The sequence below is a fragment of the Wyeomyia smithii genome, chromosome 3 (genome assembly GCF_029784165.1).
Source record: "Wyeomyia smithii strain HCP4-BCI-WySm-NY-G18 chromosome 3, ASM2978416v1, whole genome shotgun sequence".
In the NCBI taxonomy this organism is placed as follows: domain Eukaryota; kingdom Metazoa; phylum Arthropoda; class Insecta; order Diptera; family Culicidae; genus Wyeomyia; species Wyeomyia smithii.
In genome coordinates this window covers 64,109,911-64,126,236 of record NC_073696.1, presented here as the reverse complement: position 1 = coordinate 64,126,236, position 16,326 = coordinate 64,109,911, and the positions used below count along the sequence as shown (strand labels likewise).

General features: G+C 40.6%; 3 protein-coding genes across 3 annotated transcripts; 1 reads left to right on the top strand and 2 right to left on the bottom strand.

Annotated features, from left to right (window-relative positions):
- Window positions 1–159: 159 nt before the first annotated feature.
- LOC129732151 (trafficking protein particle complex subunit 4) lies at window positions 160–5,772 on the bottom strand. The gene is made up of 2 exons (XM_055692712.1): window positions 5,512–5,772; window positions 160–696 (listed from the first exon to the last, which is right to left on the bottom strand). Exons 1-2 carry the CDS (start codon window positions 5,684–5,686, stop codon window positions 218–220), a joined length of 654 nt encoding a protein of 217 aa, XP_055548687.1. The 5' UTR covers window positions 5,687–5,772; the 3' UTR covers window positions 160–217.
- A 237-nt stretch (window positions 5,773–6,009) lies between these two features.
- Window positions 6,010–8,471, top strand: LOC129731557 (etoposide-induced protein 2.4 homolog). The gene is made up of 4 exons (XM_055691649.1): window positions 6,010–6,230; window positions 6,294–6,541; window positions 6,944–7,624; window positions 7,680–8,471. The coding sequence occupies exons 1-4, from the start codon at window positions 6,216–6,218 to the stop codon at window positions 8,038–8,040; spliced, it is 1,305 nt and encodes a 434-aa protein (XP_055547624.1). The 5' UTR covers window positions 6,010–6,215; the 3' UTR covers window positions 8,041–8,471.
- A 167-nt stretch (window positions 8,472–8,638) lies between these two features.
- Window positions 8,639–10,135, bottom strand: LOC129731558 (transforming growth factor beta regulator 1). Its single transcript, XM_055691650.1, has 2 exons — window positions 9,762–10,135; window positions 8,639–9,683 (listed from the first exon to the last, which is right to left on the bottom strand). The coding sequence occupies exons 1-2, from the start codon at window positions 10,005–10,007 to the stop codon at window positions 8,751–8,753; spliced, it is 1,179 nt and encodes a 392-aa protein (XP_055547625.1). The 5' UTR covers window positions 10,008–10,135; the 3' UTR covers window positions 8,639–8,750.
- Between the last annotated feature and the right edge of the window lie 6,191 nt (window positions 10,136–16,326).

Below are 16,326 nucleotides of genomic sequence, written 5' to 3'. Positions count from 1 at the left end.
ATAATACTTAATAGGATGCTGAAGTCATGTATCCTGTTTTTGATTTTAATCGAAGATCAAAGGCAAACGGTAATGTCGAAGTTTATGAAAGTTATGTATAAGTTTCAAATAAATAAGTAAAGGAAGAATTTCATTCGTTTAAACATAATTGAAACTATGTTTTTCGACCTTACATTGTAAAAATTTAATATGTATCATTTTTAATCTATCAAATATCCTAAATGCTTGCAATGCCATTTTTCTCCACCTGCTCCAGCAGTGCCTGTAGATTTATGTCAAATAACTCGCAACGAATGGGCATTTCCAGTGAATAGAAAGGATTTTTCAGCACATAATCCGCGTACAACTCGTATACCCTCCGCAGCAAAACATCCATTCCTCCTTGTAGGCTTTCTGCCACCACCATAAATTTGACGCCCGTCAACGTTTGAAAGCAATGCAGCCGAAACGTGTCCGCTTCCAGCACTTCAATGCCACTGCTTTTCGGTTCCGGACTGAGCTGGCTGGCGATGGCGAACAACGGATAGAACATACTGGCAAGGAATATCTTCTCGTTGGTTGTCATTTTCGGTCGACTAAACTTTAGTGTCAGTGGGTAATTGTCCTTATTTTCGATCAGCTCTCTGATGTCCCGTCCGTCTTCCAGAACCAATCCGTTGGCCAATATACCATTTACGCTGATCAGTACGTGCCCAACTGAAAATATGAAAGGTTTTATGTATTTTTGAAGGTTGAAGCACAGACTAACAGACATAACACATGCAACAAATTTTCTATAAAATCATCGTTCGGATGATACCAGTACTTTACGATGGTAACACTAGACAGCAGATGCCGTGTTTGCGCCGCGTTTTGTGCACATTGAGAACCACAAAATATGAATGAGATTGCATGACAGCGCCCCAGACGGTGTTATCGCGCGATGACTGCCATTCGATTAAAAATTCGAAAAGATCGTTTTTTTGTGGCGATGGAGCTAGGTTCCAGTGTTACGCCTGTTAGGCTATGGTTGAAGTTTTTATACACACAAACGATGTATTTTAATTTTTAAAAATGATCCCGATTGAAATAAAATAAAAAATGCGTTCTTCCTTTTTTTCTCAAATCTTCACCATTCGTCAAAAACGTCAGTGGTGAGTTACTTACTAGTGAGGAAAACATACGTTAGGGCGTGAAAAGTGTGCTAAGGCTACGAATATGCCATTAGCCATTTGATTAAACAAGAATGATAACAAGTACTACCTAAAGGAAACTCGTGTGAAAATATTCTCATGGATGTCTCCCCCCTGAAAGTACTACCCCGGGCGGGACCCCTCCCTCCAATCAATAATTGGATTGTTTATGTCGTTTTCGTTTTCGCGGTGTACACTTTTTCCGTGCTATACTTTGCAGCTTCAAATAAAACATTTCCAGTGTCATTGCGTTGGTATGCGTAATAATGGGATAGCTGTCAATTCGTTTTGTTTTGGTCATTATCGCATTCGTCATTTTGTCTCGTTTCCTTTTCATATGTCCATCTCGCAAATGTGCTGAGAAAAAATTTACCTGACACTTTACCACGTGGAACGAAAACCAAAACAAACCAGTTTTGACACATACGTGTGAATGTGTTGGTAACTTCCTACAGTACACTCTGCTTTTTTCGGGTGTCGTTAGGAACAGAAAAAGTGTAGGGAGAGACAGAAAAAGGGTAGTCCGAAAAGTCAAATAAAACATTTTCGGTGTCACAAGTGTCGTTTGAGTGTAGCTACACCGCGAAAACGAAAACGACATTAGCTTCTCTCGGATTTCAGACTTTTATGCATCAACTAAAAGAGTGTAATTTTCTGAGCAAAACGTGATGTTTTTAAAATTTTATATTGTTGTCAATCGATTTTTAAATGAAGAAAAAAAATCTCTAAATCGCTACAATGACCGTTGGTATATGGGCGAACCACATACATAAGACATACGTAACACTCAGGAAGAAATCTTACAAAAAAGTTGGTACAAAATGAACCACTCGAAAGTACCAACCTCTGTAAAAAAAAACCTCTGTTTGAGTTGTCTTTGAAGGCAGTGTACCTGCGCAGCCCTGCATTTGTCTCGTTCCTACTCGAAAAATGCTGCATTGATTTTGTAAATAACTTTTTGACAGTTCCTTATGGGATTTTCTTTGGGGCTCGATAAGGCCGAGAAAAAGAAAATTCATTTTGTTCATTATTTATCGAGCAGTTTGACAGGGCGAGGTACGGAGTACTATGGGGCAACGTGTACCAGAAAAAAACGCCAGTGTTACGTATGTCTTATGTATGTGGGCGAACTGTCATTGTAGCGATATCGAGCAGTTTTAATACGTGATTTAAAAACTGAATAAGGATAGAGATTTTTTGAAAATCACGTATTGGTCAGAAAATGCAGCTTTTTCAGATGATAACCTGATATAACTAAACAACCCAATTGTAAGATTTTGTTCAGGTATCCATAAAACTCCCGTTTCGGAACATATCTCCGGAAAACTATGGATTTCCGAGAAAGATAAAATTCCAAAATTGGATGTAAATGGCAAAAGTGCCTCGGTAGACGCTAATTGTCATCTGCTGGTGGTACTTCATTTACCGCGACGGCCATCCTGATGATTCAGAAGACTTTTGTAGCTGACATTGCCGATTTTTTCGAGCACGACACCGGGTATCCACTCCCAGATTTCATTGCTATAATACACCTCGGCATAAACAGGAGATGAAGCACGTGGGGCGTAGAAGATCCAGGTGTCCACAAACCATTCCGCTTAGGCATTAAATTTCGGATGATGAGAAGCTGTATGGAAAAAACGACTTTTAGCTCCACGCCAGAAATTCGAAAACCTTCACATGTGAATCGACTTCCGTTGTCCGTTGGTGTTTCTGAACGGGCATAACATTCCCAAAAAAAAGCGATTGTGGTTGAGATTGTCAGAGATCTCATCTGCAATATTTTTGGCCGTTTCGTATAGGAATCTACCACGACCGGATGATAGTATCCATCCAATGAACCCGCAAAATCTGAATTGCCATGGACCATCAGCATTAGCCAGGGCATGAACATGTCCGAGCGTAGTCATCAATGTCATTGTCGATTCATAGACGGAAAACGATGCCTCGAGCAATCACCCGATTCCAGGATGTCCTTGATGAATTCGGTTTGGAATACGTTTCTGGAAACACATGGGAACCACCATTCGATCCGTCATCATCTCGCAGCCATCAACTGATGAGTAGGACTCTCGATGACCAAAGAACAGTCATACCTGGATTTCGGGAATAGCTGCGCTACGCACTAGCCAGCCATGCTTCGGTGAGTGTTTTGGACGCATCGCCAGCAACAATGATCTTGTGCTCCGGATTATAATGAGCGAGAAGCAGGTTTGATTGCAGAACCCTCTTGATATTCGAAAACGCACTTTGACATTCCAGATGGACTTTGCATCTTTGCATTTAATAGGCTATTTAGAGGATGGCAACCTGGTGTTGAGGTACGATGTTGGCCTAACAAGCCAGTCGTCGTAGGTTCGAGTCCCGGTTCGGGAGAGACTGTTGGTGTCAGTAGGATCGTAGCGCTAGCCCCGCAATTGTTCTGTACATTGATTAAACAGTTGGCTGCGAAGTCTGTACAATATAAACAAAAGACCGAGTTCCGATACGGAATGTAGCACCAAGGCTCTGCTTTTTAGAGGATGGCGATGCATGTCTCTTACAAATTTGCCATAGAATTAATTTGTGTAGTAACGTCAGTTAGAGTTGGCAATTTGGCACATTGGAGATTGCTGGAATTTTCACTGGATCGAGACAAATTCCATTTGCATCAACTTTGTGTCCGAGGTACTTGATTTCCTTTTGGTTGAAGCGACCTTTTTCCCAGACGTAAACGAAAACCATAATAACGTAGACGTTTGGAAAGAGCAGTGAGAGCTGCCTAATGTTTTTCTTCCTTTTCACTGTTCCTCTTCCTTCACTGTGAATGATGATGTCGTCTATAGGAATGCCTCGACTCCTTCTAGGCCTGCTATCACCTTTGCCATCAGTTGCTGGAATGCACCAGGCGTCGACTTCACTCCAGGTGCGAATCGGTTAAAACGGAACAGACCACGGTGGGTGTTGATTGTCAGAAGCTTTTTCAACACGTCATCCACTTCCCTCCTGAAAGATCTATAATGTTGAAAATACGTTTGCTGCCAAGTGAATGCGTTCATACAGTCCAAATCAATCACATATTAAGATCCTTGACCGAAGTGATGTAGTAATGCTTGATTTGTGCGACGTTGCTGATGGTGATAGAAGTAGTGAGTTCCCAGAAGGAACCAACTCCAGTGGTTCCCTGATGCTGCTGTTGCTTCAATTTGCATGGATCCGAAATGTCGGAACCACAGTTAAGCTGGAGTTCTGTTCGAACACCGTTGAAGTTGACAGTCACATACCTTCTACGGCTCCGAGTATGCTTTACTGACTGAATAATCTTCATGTGTTCATGTTCTCTTGTCTTTTTTGCTAACCTTCTGCTAAATTTCTCGTGAACTGGAACATTAGGACTGCGCAGGATGAGCCGCACTTTCGCCGGATCATTTAGGTTTCTGCCATCCTGCCTGAAAAGAACCAGCGGTCGAACGTCAACCCGTTTTCTGGATTGAAACGAAAATCGTTGATTGCGGTGGAAAGAATTCAATTATGTGCTCCGGTGTGCTTCGCTGAGCTGCTGGATTTACTCCTCTTGTGACTTCATTCAAAAGGTCTATTAGGCGACTGTTTTGGAGTGTCATCTGACGCAACGAAACTTCAGGAACTTCTCCTTCCTCGCCCAGAAAGTCTTCATCTCCGTTCAGATTTTCGTTGTTGAGGTCATTGGTTTTTACTTCTAGAAACTTCAGAACTTCGGAAGCTCGTCGTCGCAAAAGGTTATTTTGTAATTGGGGATATAAAGACAACGTGTATTTTTGTAAAAGTCTGATATAAGGGTGAAAATGTTATTTGCTTCTCCTAGTGAGTCGGTAATCCAAGGATTATTTTAATCGCTGCCTTAGTAGTAATAATCATGCGTCAAATCGACTCTAGACTTTAAAATGCAAATTACTCTCTTAAAAATAATCAATGAATGACCATCACGGTGTTCACACATCGATAAATAACTAACACCAGATTAGATACTATGGCGATACTAACTAAAGCTTGTTCCAATATGAACTAGAAACTATCAGTACTAGTTATTTAATAACGAGGCTTTCTAACAACGTTTGTAGATATTCAGGAACTAGAAACGACTAGTTAAATACAGTTATTGATAACCTATTATAGATTGGAAGTTGAACTAATTGCAAATGGTCGCAGATAACTAAATCTAATAGTACAGTTGGTACAGTTGAGATGCCCAGCAACATAAAAGCAAGTCATTAGTTTTACTTCGTTCATCAACCGCAATTTTTCATGTCGTAAATTATATTTGTTAAACCGATTCCTCTGAAGTATTTTATTTGTTAATTTTTATCCCAGAATACCTTACCGTTAATTCCATCCTTCTGTCCGAAAGCAACCGATACTTTTTTCGGCTCGTACTCCAAACTGATTTCTAGGGGGTAACTGAACGTTCGCTCCGTTTCTATCTTTGGAACGTTGTGATCCAAGTTGAAAATTAAGCCCCCCGATTTACTTACTATGTAGACCCCATAGATTACCATTTTTCAAATAAATTAACTCACTACTATACAAAAACTTGGCAAAACTCCTACAGCTCAACCCGATCGACTTGTTCACAAAGTAAATAAATAAGTTTGTCGACAAAAGTGCTTCCCCTTATGTCATTGTGACAGCACGACGAAAACCCTAATAACTCAATTTTCGAGCAGCTCTTTGCTGTAGTCAACAAAGGCTAGCATGTCATCATCCCTCGGCGTGTCGCTCGCGCTGCTCCGTCAAAATGATGAACAGATGATTTCATGTGCTGAAGATTGCACATGACTTCGACTGTTCAACTCTGGTGAGTCAAGCAACACCGATTTCAATACTACCATCCGCTCACCTGTCGTTACCCAAGGCGCACTGCGTTGACCCTTTCGCAGGATGAGACGTATTTTTATGTGTTTTCTTGAAATCGGGTAGAAATCGAGTGCACAGTTACTTCCTTTCTTTCTCCGTAATATATTTAGCAATATTTTTTGTTTGTTTTCCGACCTGGTTAGTTTTTTACATGCAGTTTGCTTTCGCGAAATGGATAGTTTCTACGTAAGTATTGAAAAATTTTATAGGGCGAAATTTTATTGTGTAGGTATTTTTTTTCATTTACAGAATATAGGAAAGGCAATATTTCAAGGAGCGTACGATAGTATTAAGGGCATATTCGTAGTTTTCTACCTAGATAAGGAAGCAAATCGCAAGACGTTGCCGCCGAATGTGAGCCGTCTGGACCCTACGGCACTGGGCAGTCGGGCCACCAAGGAGAGCTTGTCCACGCCATCAGCAACGGCTCAGTCGTATCAATCAGCAGCTCCTGCTCGGTCGGAGACCATCAGCAAAGACAACGTCAAACGAAAGGAGTACGTATTTTCATTTTTTTGCGTCGCATCTTAATAAGACACACATTTTAGACGATGCTATTGAATAGCAGTTTTAGTGTGTATTACAAAAGATTTTAAGAAGTGACTACCTGTCTTGTCAACTATTTCCTCGCTCAGAAAAGCTATTTTAAATCTACAAAAGCTGTACGATGATTTGCCTATGTTCTAGTGAATATTTCTACGAGGTCGTAGTTATTAGAGTATATCGATCGAACGTGTGTTCTTGTTCAAGTTTTATCGGTTCAAGCTCACACTGCTTCAAACCTTCGAAAAGGTGCGCTTTGTTTTTATGCACTCGGATATACTTGTACATCGATGAAAATAATAGCACACAGCATAGTGTGCCCTTCATAACCCGTCCTGTTTTTTTCTATTTCACAGTGAATCTAAGGTAATGACCCGAGTGCTCCAATGCTGCTTGCTAAACGGTGGAGTCTTCATGCTGAGCATTTATCTGTTCGAATACGGCGTTTTACCGGGATTAGACTTCCTGTTATCCTTTCTATTCTCGAACTCCGGAACCGTTGCCACTGTATGGGTTTGGATGAAGCCGTCGCTTACGCTGCTGTTTCACAGCTTCTGGGTAGCTCCTCTTTTTCTGCTAAGTAAAATTGTAAACAGCCTGTGGTTCCAGGATATTGCCGATTCCGCGTACAAAATTCGTAAGGGCCGACCACAGTTGATTTCCAGCATCAGTAAACTAATTGCCGATACTCTGATCAGTTTGCTCATTCAGTTGCTGTTTTTACTGCAAAGTACCGTCATCAAGTATCTGCCAAGTCCGGTGCCGCGGATCGTGTGCTTGATTTTGTACATAGTACACATGAGTCTGCTCTGCTCGTTGTATGCCTTCGAGTACAAATGGTTCAATATGGGTTGGGAATTGCACAAACGACTGACTTACATCGAAACTAACTGGCCGTTCTTTATTGGCTTTGGGTTACCTCTGGCTATTATCTCAGAGCTACCCAATTCGCTTGTCATTAGCGGTTGCGTGTTTTCTGTGCTGTTCCCATTGTTCATCCTAAGCGCTAATGAGGCTACACCAAAAGTGTCAGTATGGTGAGTATAATTAACCGTACTGTTAGAATCAAACTCTAGCAATCTACTCTTTTAGTGAAACTCCTCTGAAACTGTTTTCACTGGTGGTAGCCGTCACCAATGCGCTGTTCAGTAGTCGTACCAAGCTGGGTAAGGCGGCTCTCTCAACACCGATCAGTGGCAGTCCCGGCACACCTGTCATGATGGGCCGCGGTATGACTCCACCGCTCTCAAGCAGCACACCAACCCCATCGCTTAACTTTCAACTCAGTCAGCAGCAAAAAAATCGACAGCACCATCATCACCACCGCCAGCACCGCCACACATCACCAACGCCCTCGACGGGGGTAGGTTCGACATTATCCCATCAGCAGCAACAACAACAACTGCAGCTGCAACAGCAGCAAGCCCTGCTGAATCGTAATTTCAGGCGATAGGTGCTTTGGTAAAGCCTCCTTAGGATATAGATAGACGCCAAGATGATAAAATCAAACAGCCGCGATGCAAATCGCAACACAAGTGATCAACGATTATGAAATAAGAATATATGTACCAGTTAGGCGCATAACAAATAATCATAACACAAACAATCCAAGCGATTTAAATGGACAAAATTTTTGAATAGAAACGTTGAATGGTGCTCAGTTTCGGTTTTGTGTTTTTTTCGCAAGAGATTGTTTCTGGAGTTGGAATGTTTCGGTCGCCCTCAACAGATTCAAGCCGCTGCACATAAATATAATAGGTATAGTGTAAAATCCGTATAGTGGCGCACTTAGATTTTTTTATGAAGGAAGGTAAACGATCAGACTGCTTTTTTTTCTCTCTAGTAAGGGAACATTAAACAAGATTTCCACGAGATTATATGAAAGGTTGTTGTGTTGGCCATAAAAAGAAAAACCTCTCAAGTTATCATTCTGCACGACAACGCCTGGTATCGTGATGCAAAAGTCGCTGAGCAAATTTGATGGGAAAGGCACAATCAAGTTCGAACCGGTGGAATTTCGGTTTCTAATCAACAAATACAAAACCACAAAGTTTCAGCGCGTACATAAAAATACATTCAATTTTTGTTATTCAGGTTCATAAACACACATTCCACTACCGCTTACTTGTATTTCCTAAAACGCAACCACCTGCCGCTCCTATTCTAGGACAAGCTGAACGAATTCCCGTCCGAATGATCCAGTAGTTCATCCGGTGGTTCCTCCTTGATCTCCGGCACCGTATGGTAGGCCGAAATGGCGATATGTCTCTGCAGCGCTTCATAGTTAAGCGATGGATCGTTCTCCTTGTCCATGTTGGCGAAGTTCTCCTTCCGGATGCCCCGATAGTTAACGCACTTCTTCGATGCCGGGAAGCTCTGAATCAGACTTGAGATGGTCGGATGGGACAGCCCGAAGAACCAATCACCCGACGGTCGGCCATCGATGTTTCGGCAATCCAGGGAAGCGTTTATACATTGCAGCAAGGTCGCGTGGCACGCATCAGGAGAATTCCCCGCTATCGTCAAATCCTTGTCATTCTCTGGAATAATTTCAAACCGGGGATTATCCCCACTATCTACCACTCGGCATGTATAAATGCATTTCTTTGTGGGATCTTTTAGATGACCATACGGGCGGGACACAGTATAACCAATGGGGTATATTGTATACTCTGTATTGTAAGCTAAGCGACCGGGGACAATTTCACCTAGATTGAAAATCGTGAATCCTGCAATCGTTAGAGGATATGTTGGATGTCCAGTTTGCCGCAGCGCGATGTCCTGCAGGCTCTTCTTGGTGGCATTTTTTTCGGCAGTGGCAGTTGCATTAGCACGAGGCTTTCGGGTTTGTCCTTTAGCCTTGGGAGTCGCTTCACCACCATTGTTTGCGTCGGCTGTTGCACGCTTTTTGTACTGTCTTTTAGGGGGCAAACTGTTTGCAATTAACTCGTTTAGCTTGCTACAAGGTCTCCCCAATTGTGTCTCCATTTCATTCTCATGCTCCAGTAACTTCTTGAGGAGATACCTCCTCTCCTCCTTCACTAGCAGTATATTTTCCTGCACCTGAGCAACATGATCACATAAAGCTGCATTTTCCTGTAAAAAGCAAACAATCCAATTCAACAAAGTCAAATCCCACGCCCTACTCCAGCAGTCACAAGACACCCCACTTACAAAAATCAGATTTTTCATGATCCGCTTCAGTCGTCGGTACTTGCGCCGGTATTTTTCGTTCACGGCCGGGTTTGGGGCAACCGCGGGAAACGGAAATGAGCTCTGCATTGCGCCTAACAGCCAGCTGAGCACCCGTTTTCTACTGTTCAACCGCCGCGATCGATGAGGGTTTTTTCGCACTTGCAGCAAGCCAACAGCATATACGTAATCGCGTCGATTTGCTGCTACCAACGTGAGGTTTTTCATTCAAGAAAAAATATGCGATAAATATGCCTTCAAAAGCGAACGCGGAGTTGTATTAAAACGCTCACTCGTCTCTTTTTGCTTACAATTGTTAACACAAGCGTAGACAACACACGCACACTGATGGAAAACGTTGGAAGTTTTTACAAGTTTTTAGGAAAGGGGAAAGGGAACGGAATAAGCGAGGCATCGGTTGTTTTGACTTTTCCCGTTGTCAAGGTTGTCAAAGTTGGTAATTGCACACAACTTGAAAGTATATTCTTAGCGAGTAAGTTTTACTCAGTTTAAACGACGTGAAACAAAACTACACACTTAAGGCCCGATTACACACACGGCGGGACAACACCTTCCTATCAGAGTCTATGTATATAGAGTCGCGCGAAGAGAAAATCTATCGTTTCGGCAACATAGTTTTTGTGCCGTTTGTTGCCAAGAACTATACAGATCGGTTTTTCACCATGCATAAGCGAATATCATTTTTGAAGTAGAATACTTCTCTCTGGAAGTTCGGCTACATAGGGATGTGAAATGAAAATCTAAAACCGAAAAAAGTGGAAAATATGTCCAATTTCAAAAGCTAATAAATCGGTTAGTATTCGATGGATTGCCTTCGTTCTTGCAGCAATAGATTGGAAAATCTTCTAAGATTCTTTCCAAATGCAGATAATTGTAATATTATTTTTCAAACTATTGTACTATTGAAAATAGTCAAGCCTTGTCAAAACGAAAACTTCGGCCTCTGATTGGTCATTATATGATTGCTTCCCAAGCACGGTCGACAGAATCATAGACCTTGCCATTTGAAATGTGCTATTTGGCCTATATAAGAGTCTGTTTCACCCGAAGCCGCTCATTATAATTCTAGACTGCAACAACAGCAGTCCTCCCTTAGCAGCAGCAGTGGATACAGCAGCAGTAGTAGTGCAGCGGACAACGGCCACAGCTGTGGTATGGCAACGGATAGCGGAGCGCGTCTCAGCAACGATAGCAGGACCAGGCAGCGGATACCAATGGCAACGGAAGCGTCCACTACTGTGGCAACGGGGATAGCGCAGCGGTTGACGTTGATCTCAGCATCAATATAAGCAGGGCCAGCTGATGCACTGTGGTATTTTAGTGAAATGCTGTCTCTGAGCGATAGCAGGCACACTAGCAAATGCATCCAATGAGAAGAACGTTCTGGAAAGCTTTTCAGTGTTTATTCTCCCTCAAGGAATACTTAATTTGCAATGCCAGTGATAACGCAAAGATGTGATCGGCATCTTATCAGACATTGAATTAAACAACAAATTGTCCTTTTCAGGATGATATAAAAACCTTATTGAAGAGTTAATATTTTCTCTTAAATCAATTTACACTTTCAAGAAATTTGGAACAGTTATATATTTGGCTTCATCTCCGTGTCTCAGAACGTACTGAATTATCTTTTCCATCAGTCATGAGCACAACATCCGAAAAGCTTTCATTATCAGCATAAAAAATAATTTTTCGCATAAATTTGAAATTCAAAAATTATCAAGCCCTAATCATGACAAGCAACTATTATTGAGAATGGCCAATCCTTGTTGAAGCGCAAAATTCGACTGATCTGATTAGTCGTTAATATGATTGCTTCCCAAGCACGGTCGACAAAATCATAGACCTTGTCATTTAAAATTTGCTATTTGTCTGTATAAGAGTAAGGATGGGAAATATCGACTGAAATGGCTATCGATAGTTATCGATGATTTCCTACTACTATCGATAGGTTTTTCATTCCTATATAAGAGCCTGTTTCAGCCGAGGCCGCTCTTAATAGTTCTAGACAGCGACAACAGCAGTGGTCTTCTCTAAGCAGCAGCATTAGCAGTGCAGTGGATATCAGCGATGGCGGAAAGCGGCCACAGCTGTGGCGTAGCAATTGATAGTGCACTAGTTCAGTGTTGCCACATTTTCATCTGTACTGGGAGCTGCAAAAATCTTTTTCATCTGTACTATTTCCGGGAAAAATCTGTACCAAAATCTGTACCACTGGCCCAAAGTTTTTATTTTCTGCATTTTTGAGAAAACAGCTTCAACGTGAATTATTTAGAGGAAACTGTGACTGCGTTTACTCAGTTATTATAAATTCTAAACTACTAGCTCGATTGTCAATAAAACTTTTGCACACTTAAGAATGGGGCTCGGCTCGGTAATGCATATTACCGAGCCATTGCGGTTCAATCTACTGAAAATTCAACCAAAACTCAGTGAAACCCATAATTCAGCAACACTACCGATATTTCGGATATTTTGTGCCAACATTTCAGTTTAGTTAAATCGAGATTTACGAAAAAATGTAACAGCTGCTGTTTTTAAACCGAGTGGTGTCATTCTCGGCAGAAAATTACCGAGATTTGACAGTACATTCTAAGTGTGCGGAGTTGCAAGATCGCATCCATTGTATCGTTGCAGAGTCGGTCAAAAAGTTTTGTCTAATCTTTTTTATCCATTTAAAAAATCTGTACTTATCTGTACATTCTCTCGAAATCTGTAATCTGTACGGTACAGAATCTGTACCGAAAAAACCGAGAAAATCTGTACATTTCCAGATTAATCTGTACAGTTGGCAACAGTGCACTAGTTGCAGTGGATCCCAGCAACGATAGCAGCTGGGCCAGCTGATGTAGTGAGGCACTTTAGTGAAATGCAGTCTCTGTGCGATAGCGGGCACTAGTAAATGCATTCAATGAGAAGTTGACTCATTTTGACAACACTTGAGCCGTCTAGTTTTGAGTGTTAAATCAGATTTTCACTGTTTATTTTATCACAAGGAATACCTTATTCGCACTGTCAGTGATAACGTCAAGATGTGATCAGTATCTTATCCGATATTGAATTGAACAACAGATTAAAAAATGACTGACATGCAAGCAGCCGGGTTTTCTTGTAAAAGTATTCTACTTCATCCTTTCGGCGTGGCTTTGCACACAACCCTCCTGTGATTTTTGAAATTCTTCATAAGGTACACATTTTTGTAAGATTACACCGGTGATGTTTTGTTAAATTTAAGTGAACCAGTGTACAGGTTTAATGTTGGATTAAAATGTGTAAGTAAAACTTCGGAAAAACACATATTCTTTATTACGCTCAATTACAACACTTTTCATCCACTCCTAACATTATCACCTTGTTTATTTACATTGTTCGATTGGTACCCTCGTTTGACACTGATTTGGTGCCTTTGGTTTCATCTTTGCGGGACTCTTATTATAGACTCTGCTTCCTATAACGAAAATTGTCAGTACCTGGGAGGGAGAAACGAATACTACACTCGAAACAGAGAACACGCACATGCATCGTTTTCTGATAAATAAAACATACGTAACACTGGCGTTTTTTTCTGGTACACGGTGCCCCATAGTACTCCGTACCTCGTCCTGTCCAGCTGCTCGACAAATGATGAACAAAATGAATTTTCTTTTTCTCGACTTTATCGAACCCATCGAACCCCAATGAAAATCCCATAAGGAACTGTCAAAAAGTTATATACAAAATCAATGCAGCATTTTTCGAGTAGTAACGAGACAAATGCAGGGTTGCGCAGGTACACTGCCTTAAAAAACAACTCAAACAGTGATTTTATTCAGAGTGTAGTACCATTCGAGCAGTTCATTTTGTATCAACTTTTTGGAAGATTTCTTTCTGAGTGTTACATATGTCTTATGTATGTGGTGTAACCTGCGTAGGTACACAACCTCCATAAACTACTCAAACAGAGGTTTTTTTACATAGGTTGGTACTTTCGAGTAGTTCATTTTGTACCAACGTTTTTGGAAGATTTCTTCCTGAGTCTTATGTATGTGGTGTAGAGTGTATCCACATACATAAAACATACGTAACACTGGCGTTTTTTTCTGGTACACGGTGCCCCATAGTACTCCGTACCTCGTCCTGTCCAGCTGCTCGACAAATGATGAACAAAATGAATTTTCTTTTTCTCGACTTTATCGAACCCATCGAACCCCAATGAAAATCCCATAAGGAACTGTCAAAAAGTTATATACAAAATCAATGCAGCATTTTTCGAGTAGTAACGAGACAAATGCAGGGTTGCGCAGGTACACTGCCTTAAAAAACAACTCAAACAGTGATTTTATTCAGAGTGTAGTACCATTCGAGCAGTTCATTTTGTATCAACTTTTTGGAAGATTTCTTTCTGAGTGTTACATATGTCTTATGTATGTGGTGTAACCTGCGTAGGTACACAACCTCCATAAACTACTCAAACAGAGGTTTTTTTACATAGGTTGGTACTTTCGAGTAGTTCATTTTGTACCAACGTTTTTGGAAGATTTCTTCCTGAGTCTTATGTATGTGGTGTAACCACATACATAAGACATACGTAACACTCAGGGAGAAATCTTCCAAAAAAGTTGGTACAAAATGAACTACTCGAAAGTACCAACCTCTGTAAAATAGTAGAAGGCTGGTATCCAAGACACGACCGTATAGTTGACGTAGGACTATTATAGTTTTATATTTCCTTTTGAAGCTCTGTTTTATTTGAGCTCCTTTTACATGTGCCAAAAAACGAGCGATTTCTTGATTGATTTTAAAGTTTTGGTTCTTTTTGTTCACTACACTTTTCACTTTTTATTCACTTTCACTATTTAGTTCTATCACTTTTCACTTTTCACTTGCAAATATGTATTTCGGCACTGACATAGTGCATCGTCAGTGCTTATTTGGACTGTGGATAAAATAGCGAAACCCCAAGAATTTTATACCTAATTAGGTAAACGACTGGGGCAAATTTTAACTCAGAAAACGTAAACAACTTGAGTTAGGTAGAGAAATGTGCGGCCTGGTGATCCATGCCTTGTCGGGGAGTTTTCGGTAGAAATTTAAAAAGCCAAGAGAAATGATTACCCTGATCTCTGTTAAGGAGGGTAGCTGGGTTTTGTTTGAAAATTTCTAAACTTTCTGCGACATCTAATTTCCAAGGGGATAATTCCATTCGGCTCACCAATATCAAAAATATATTCCATTTCGTTTTTCTTACCTTCATTACTGAGAGGCAAAGATTCCATACGGTGGATCATATGGTGGAAAGAAGCCATTTTATGCTGGGAGGAGTGGTTAGAAGTGTTAGGCATTACCCGCTTAGTATGTGTGGGTTTCCTAAAGATTTCGAATTCAAAGTGGTTGGAGTTTTTAACAACGACTACATCTAAAAATGGAAGCCTGTTCAATTTCCAAAGTGAACTGGATATTTTTATGAAGACCATTCAAAATTCCCAAAAAACTTTCCAAGTCCCCCTGTTGTAAAAAACAAAAAATATCATCAACATACCTCCACGAACGATCTGGTAAGCAGTCTTTTTCATTTAGTTTATTTTCCAAATGTGCCATAAAAAGCTCACATAAGAAAGGTGAAAGAGGATTCCCCATCGGTGCTCCTTTTGTTTGTTTGTAAAATTTCCCACGAAATGAAAAATAATTGTCTTCCATGCAAAGTCGAGTTAACTTCAAGTAACTGCGTACTTTAGTTTTCCAAGGGTTGTCACATTGTTGGGAAAGAAGCCAATCTTCCAAAAGATTTATAGCTTCTTTCACTGGAACATTCGGAAAAAGTGCTGTGACATCAAAAGAAACCATTATCTCGCCAGTGTTGATCATTCCCTCAATCGACTAGGAAATTTTTTCGGCATCGATTGAAATTCCTTGACTAACCATTTTGCCAATTTTTCTGTTGGTGCACCGCAGAAACGATTTCTCTCATTTCATTACCAGGTTTATGTACTTTAGAGAGACCCTTTATTCTAGGAAGAGAAGGGTTCGAAACACGAAGATTTTTCAAAGCGTCACCAAAAATAGGTTGGCATTCTTTGATAGTTTTTTCAAAGTTTTTCACCATGTCGGTAAGGGGGTTGACTCTCTGTTGCCTGTATGGGCCATTATTAATTTTCTCCAACATTAGTTGATCGTAATCATTTTTGTTCAAAATAACAATTTTATTCCCCTTATCAGCTTTTAAATAAAAGACAGGTTCATTACATAATTCTTTGATTGTCTGTAAGTCTGTGCTATTATTTACAAGACGTGGACATTTTTTTAAATTATCCAAGAAGGATGTGCGCACTTCACTAATTTGTGCGGTGGAAAAATTGCAACTGCCCATCCCACTTTCAATATCAATGATTGCCTGTTCAACATTTGGTTTAGAAGAAACAGCAAAGTTGAGGCCTTTGTTCAAAAGATTTTGTTGCTGTTGTGAGAATTCACACGAAGATCGATTGACCACAAAATTTTCTATATATTTTATCTTAGTTTTCATTTTACTACTCTTATTTCGTAAAAA

What these genes read in the sequence shown, in the direction of transcription:
- LOC129732151 (XM_055692712.1), bottom strand. Translation starts at nt 5,686, where the DNA reads ATGGTAATCTATGGGGTCTACATAGTAAGTAAATCGGGGGGCTTAATT. An exon ending in ACAGAAGGATGGAATTAACG is followed by an intron (nt 697 to 5,511) that starts GTAAGGTATTCT and finishes TCATATTTTCAG; the next exon opens with TTGGGCACGTACTGATCAGC.
- LOC129731557 (XM_055691649.1), top strand. An exon ending in GACAACGTCAAACGAAAGGA is followed by an intron (nt 6,542 to 6,943) that starts GTACGTATTTTC and finishes TCTATTTCACAG; the next exon opens with TGAATCTAAGGTAATGACCC. An exon ending in ACACCAAAAGTGTCAGTATG is followed by an intron (nt 7,625 to 7,679) that starts GTGAGTATAATT and finishes CTACTCTTTTAG; the next exon opens with TGAAACTCCTCTGAAACTGT.
- LOC129731558 (XM_055691650.1), bottom strand. Translation starts at nt 10,007, where the DNA reads ATGAAAAACCTCACGTTGGTAGCAGCAAATCGACGCGATTACGTATAT. An exon ending in TCATGAAAAATCTGATTTTT is followed by an intron (nt 9,684 to 9,761) that starts GTAAGTGGGGTG and finishes TGCTTTTTACAG; the next exon opens with GAAAATGCAGCTTTATGTGA.